Raw genomic sequence first — 6,346 nt, 5'->3', positions numbered from 1 at the left:
GGAAAAAAAAAAAAAAAAACGGAAATTTTCAGAATCCGTATGATTTGTGAGATATGGCCATATACGTAAGATTCACCACAAAATCCGTATGAACTGTGGCTAAACCGTATGAGTTGACAGGTATGACAATGGATGACAGGAATATTAAACATCCATCCATCTCTGGCTGAGCAATATCCATCAATCCATCCATCAATTTTCTGATCCGCTTAATCCTCACAAGGGTCGCGGGGGGTGCTGGAGCCGATCCCAGCTGTCTTCGGGCAGTAAATGGGGGACACCCTGAACCGGTTGCCAGCCAATCGCAGGGCACACATAGACGAACGACCATCCGCGCTCACAATCACATCTAGGGACAATTTAGAGTGCTCAATCAGCCTGACATGCATGTTTCTGGAATGTGGGAGGAAACCGGAGTACCCGGAGAAAAGCCATGCAGGCCCAGGGGATGAAAACTCCACACAGGGAGGCCGGAGGTGGAACTGAACCCGGTACCTCTGCACTGTGAGGTTGACGCACTAAGCACTGGACGTCCCGGTGGTCCAGTAGTTAGGGTTAGGCTGATATTATATATTCAATAATAATAACAATAATAATGATAATAATAATGTGATATAAAATTTTTTTTTTTTTTTAAATCAGGAAGCAAACGTCGACCCCGTCATTCTGTGTGCTCTAGGCAGAGGTCACGATTTGACGGTAGATTTGTGCCACCATTACAAGCACCAAAGAAGAAATTTGGAGCGCAAAAGTGTGTTTTACAACCAACTTTTCTGAATGGTATTTTTCCTCACAATAGCTGTGTATTATTATTATTTTTTAAAATTTCATCTTTAATCAGCGTAATTGTTTTTCTTTTTTTAAAAAGTTGGAAACAATGTGCAATAATAATCGATAGATTGATATGAAATACGTAGGTTGTGATTGGCTCAGCACATTATGTTTCTCAAGACGTTTATGAATCTTTAAATTGGCCAGTTCTTTTGACTCTCTTATAGTTGTGGTGACCTCCAAATTCAGATTCATTATAATATTTTAAAATAAAATGAAGCATTTTTTTTCCTCCTTGTCCTTAATTTGAAGAGTTTAAAAAATTTTTTTGAAATCAACTGATATGAAAGACTTATTTCGTGATACACTTTTCAACACCCTACATGCAAGCATCCATACTCTGAATGGCTCATCCTTGCAAGGATCACGGGCGTGCTGGGGCCTATCCTCGCTGTCTTTGGGAGGAAGGCAAGGTCCACCCTGAAACGGTCGCACGTTATTGAAAACATTGCTGACATTCTTGATGGTTTTGCCACAGTTTTAAGATAATCCTTCATTGATCCCAGAGGGAAAAATCAAGTGTTACACCAGTACACCGTAAAGCAGTACAAAGCTGTTCAAAAAAGGAGGAAATGTGAACTAAAATCTCTTATGTACAACTTTTTTTTTTTTTGTTCTATAGGATAATGTTACAAGTGGTCATGATAGAAGCAGACAAAAAGCAGGCACTGAGTCATTGCGCCTGGAATGAAGATTACTCACTTCATGTTATATGCTTGGAGACTTTTTACATCAAGCAACATTCGAGAACAGCTCACATCTTTGTCTTCAGAGCCTCAATTATCATTCCCTTGAATACTCATGGAGAATTACACTGAGTGGAAAATAATCTGTTTTACTGACCATGGACTTTTAGAAATGAAACCAATCCGGTGTGTTAATAGATTTGGTGGAAACGCAATTCCAACAAAGAAAATATCAATATCTGACACATTCTAGTCTACATCAGTCACACAAAGGCAGAATCAGTCCGGTGTGAAGTAGTTTTGCTGCACTTGTCCAACTGGTTTTGAAGAGGCTTTGCCAGACTACTCCAGTTTTAACCAAACCGGTTTGGGGGGAGTCATTTTTAGGTGTGTTAAACCATGGAACGTTAGTCGCGTAAAAGGAATTCAAACCGGCAGCACCCCAAATACTGTACCACAATTGAATATATTCCAAAGACAACTTCATCTTAATGCCACCAATTCAACACAAGGAGTGTCATCACGACACCTTGATTTATAAGTTCCTATTTACACTTTACACACGATTCCAAGCAAACTTGAGGAGCTGTACTCCGTGTGTGTGCGAGTGTGTACGTGTGTGCGTGCGTGCGTGCGCGTGCACACGAGCGCAGTGGCAACCACTGATATCGACCAAATCGTCAATACAACAAAAAAATCATACCACTTGAACACAAGTGTCAAAGTCAAGGCCTGGGGGCCAGATCCGGCCCACCACATCATTTTATGTGGCCCGCGAAAGCAAATCATATGTGTCAACTTCCATGACCCTTGCTTAAATCCGTACCGAAATCTCAAATTTAGCGGTTTACACTCACTTGAACATTAATTGAACAAATAGTCTGACTGGATTTCAAAACTAGAGAGCCATTGTTTTTTTGTGTTTGTGTGTGTGTACAAGTAACAATACGATGTGATGATTAAACATTGATTCAGATTCACTGTCGTAACGGCCCTCCGAGGGAAGACGTAATTCTAAAAATGAGTTTGACACCCCTGCACTAGAACAAGAAAGTTTTTTTTTTTTTTTTTTTAAATGGCCCTGTACTAAAATATCTAACTTATTGCATTATCGGCAACGCTACCCCGTAAGAGAGCTTGATGTTAGCTTTGCTAGGCTTTGCCGGCATTTACGCAGTTCCCGCAACTGTAAAAGTTCACTCATACTCACCATTGGTGGCGGTGCACTTGTGCGTGGTTGTCTGCCAGCGGAGAGCAAATGGAGCGTGTGCTCTGAAAGGTGAGTCGAATCACTCCACCACACTCGGACGTATTCCTCCGCACTGATTCTGTTCTTCTAATTGACTTTCACGGCGGTTGGAAAACGATGTGCATTACCGCCACCAACTGGTACAAAGTGCGAATTGGCGGCTTCTAGCGGTCAAGAGAGGAACTAAGGGCGGGGAGGGTCATACCCAAGGAGGACACATCGTTCCACTCTATGGACTTTAAATGGTCAATTTGTGTCAAGTCCAGAGACAAAACGGGACAGGAAATAAGAGTGATTTAAAAGAGACTTCAGAAACAAAATCACACTTTAATTAATCAATTCAAACATCAAAACTTCATATACAAATTATAAACAAAATGATATTTATTGAAAATATCAACTAAAAAAAAAACAGCTAAAATGTTTTGTTTTGTTTTAATTTAGTTTACTCCTCTCAAGTCCAGGTAGAGACTAGCATTCCACATTCATCTGGCGAAATCAATGCAACGTCTTTCTCCTGCTGGACTATCCAATGATAGTTTTGGCGGGGGAGTTTGTTTCAGTCTTCCAGCAGTATGTCGAGTTCTTCTAACGGCAACCGAACTCGCAGCTCTTTCTCTGTCATCAGGTCAACAAACTCCTGGATGTGCTCAGGAAATAGCTGCACTGCATCCATGTACAAGCCCTGGTGAAACAAACATTTTTCAATGTATTACACCATTTTCAGGGACAGCGGTTACTACAGTGGACAGCTTATCATGTTATCAGGTTACAGGGTGCATGAAAGGGTTAATGCACGCTGGTTCAACTGCTTTTACTTTGCATTAGGAAAAAAGAAGACAGGTCCTGCCTGTGACATACCTTCACCCAGGGAATATTCTGCAAGGCTTTGTAGAAGAGCCCCTTGGCGTTATCCATCTTACCTTCCGACACCTACAAATACACCACCACATTTTACACACTGTACAGTGAGCTAAGATATTTATGGAGGTGGACTTTTTATAGACAATTCAGTGAGTAGTGTAGTGTGACTGATGTGATGTTTTTGATGACACTGTCCTCACTGGGAGTATGTGTTTACAGGTAAAATGACTTCATAATTGTAATTGTACTGTATATGGTGCTGATAAATGTAATGGTCGAAAAGTGTTGATAATAAAGATCCTGAAGGTCAAATAATAAAGATACTACACATATTAAGCAATATCTGATTACTATACAGTATGCTACGCAATTTGACTAATATAAAGTCAAGATCTTGAACGTGTAATATCATTCTCACTAAATTACCAGGTGATGGACATTTGGTTAACATACTGACCATTATAGCGCCACCTATTTAAGTTTAGTAGTTACTGGCCTGAGTGTAATTTGGAATTAATCCATCATCATATAAAACAAAGAAGTTTGTCTACGTAGGCACACAAACTAAATTCTTTGGATCCCTGCCGACCAATCCAATCATTTCACTGCTCAACAGTTTAACGAGACTGCTAGTAGCGGAACGGCTGAGGTTAAAATTGGCGGCTTCTAGCGGTCAAGAGAGGAACTAAGGGCGGGGAGGGTCATACCCAAGGAGGACACATCGTTCCACTCTATGGACTTTAAATGGTCAATTTGTGTCAAGTCCAGAGACAAAACGGGACAGGAAATAAGAGTGATTTAAAAGAGACTTCAGAAACAAAATCACACTTTAATTAATCAATTCAAACATCAAAACTTCATATACAAATTATAAACAAAATGATATTTATTGAAAATATCAACTAAAAAAAAAACAGCTAAAATGTTTTGTTTTGTTTTAATTTAGTTTACTCCTCTCAAGTCCAGGTAGAGACTAGCATTCCACATTCATCTGGCGAAATCAATGCAACGTCTTTCTCCTGCTGGACTATCCAATGATAGTTTTGGCGGGGGAGTTTGTTTCAGTCTTCCAGCAGTATGTCGAGTTCTTCTAACGGCAACCGAACTCGCAGCTCTTTCTCTGTCATCAGGTCAACAAACTCCTGGATGTGCTCAGGAAATAGCTGCACTGCATCCATGTACAAGCCCTGGTGAAACAAACATTTTTCAATGTATTACACCATTTTCAGGGACAGCGGTTACTACAGTGGACAGCTTATCATGTTATCAGGTTACAGGGTGCATGAAAGGGTTAATGCACGCTGGTTCAACTGCTTTTACTTTGCATTAGGAAAAAAGAAGACAGGTCCTGCCTGTGACATACCTTCACCCAGGGAATATTCTGCAAGGCTTTGTAGAAGAGCCCCTTGGCGTTATCCATCTTACCTTCCGACACCTACAAATACACCACCACATTTTACACACTGTACAGCTTTTTTAGTCGACTCACTAAAATGTCTGGCGAGCATCTGGAGAATGTTTGGCAACGTTCGCTACCTTCGCAAATGTTCGCCCCTAAATGGGAAAGGGGGTTAATTGAATAATTTTTGAAAAATTATGGAGCCAAATTATTGCCAAAAATGTACCCACTGTTGCTAAATAAACTGTTTATTCTTCTCAACCAGCATAACACTCCAAATAATAAAGATCCTGAAGGTCAAATAATAAAGATACTACACATATTAAGCAATATCTGATTACTATACAGTATGCTACGCAATTTGACTAATATAAAGTCAAGATCTTGAACGTGTAATAAGTGTGACTGATGTGATGTTTTTGATGACACTGTCCACTGGGAGTATGTGTTTACAGGTAAAATGACATCATAATTGTAATTGTATATGGTGCTGATAAATGTAATGATCGAAAAGTGTTGATAATAAAGATCCTGAAGGTCAAATAATAAAGATACGACACATATTAAGCAATATCTGATTAATTTACAATATGATACGCAATTTGACTAATATAAAGTCAAGATCATGAAGGTGTAATGTCATTCTCACTAAATTACCAGGTGATGGACATTTGGTTAACATACTGACCATTATAGCGCCACCTATTTAAGTTTAGTAGTTACTGGCCTGAGTGTAATTTGGAATTAATCCATCATCATATAAAACAAAGAAGTTTGTCTACGTAGGCACACAAACTAAATTCTTTGGATCCCTGCCGACCAATCCAATCATTTCACTGCTCAACAGTTTAACGAGACTGCTAGTAGCGGAACGGCTGAGGTTAAAATTGGCGGCTTCTAGCGGTCAAGAGAGGAACTAAGGGCGGGGAGGGTCATACCCAAGGAGGACACATCGTTCCACTCTATGGACTTTAAATGGTCAACTTTGTGTCAAGTCCAGAGACAAAACGGGACAGGAAATAAGAGTGATTTAAAAGAGACTTCAGAAACAAAATCACACTTTAATTAATCAATTCAAACATCAAAACTTCATATACAAATTATAAACAAAATGATATTTATTGAAAATATCAACTAAAAAAAAAACAGCTAAAATGTTTTGTTTTGTTTTAATTTAGTTTACTCCTCTCAAGTCCAGGTAGAGACTAGCATTCCACATTCATCTGGCGAAATCAATGCAACGTCTTTCTCCTGCTGGACTATCCAATGATAGTTTTGGCGGGGGGGGGTGGTTTTGTCTTTCCGGCGTATGTTGGG

The 6,346-nt window shown here is 39.6% G+C and overlaps 2 protein-coding genes across 2 annotated transcripts in view; both read right to left on the bottom strand.

The window, feature by feature from the left end:
* Positions 1-2,878, bottom strand: part of LOC109519524 (calmodulin) — an 8,338-nt gene extending 5,460 nt beyond the window's left edge. The window contains exon 1 of the mRNA XM_019876099.1: positions 2,728-2,878. Coding sequence (XP_019731658.1) covers positions 2,728-2,730 — 3 coding nt within the window. The 5' untranslated portion in view covers positions 2,731-2,878. The remainder of the gene's footprint in view (positions 1-2,727) is intronic.
* Positions 2,879-4,439: 1,561 nt separating this feature from the next.
* nrde2 (NRDE-2, necessary for RNA interference, domain containing) overlaps positions 4,440-6,346 on the bottom strand; it is an 18,593-nt gene continuing 16,686 nt past the window's right edge. Inside the window, exons 23-24 of the mRNA XM_019876096.1 lie at positions 4,994-5,065; positions 4,440-4,817 (exon numbers count right to left, since the gene is read on the bottom strand). Coding sequence (XP_019731655.1) covers positions 4,692-4,817; positions 4,994-5,065 — 198 coding nt within the window. The 3' untranslated portion in view covers positions 4,440-4,691. The remainder of the gene's footprint in view (positions 4,818-4,993; positions 5,066-6,346) is intronic.

The sequence above is a fragment of the Hippocampus comes genome, unplaced genomic scaffold (genome assembly GCF_001891065.2).
Source record: "Hippocampus comes isolate QL1 unplaced genomic scaffold, H_comes_QL1_v1.1 scaffold252, whole genome shotgun sequence".
NCBI lineage: Eukaryota > Metazoa > Chordata > Actinopteri > Syngnathiformes > Syngnathidae > Hippocampus > Hippocampus comes.
Note: the sequence above shows the minus strand (reverse complement) of the source record. Positions and strands in the feature narration are given on the sequence as shown.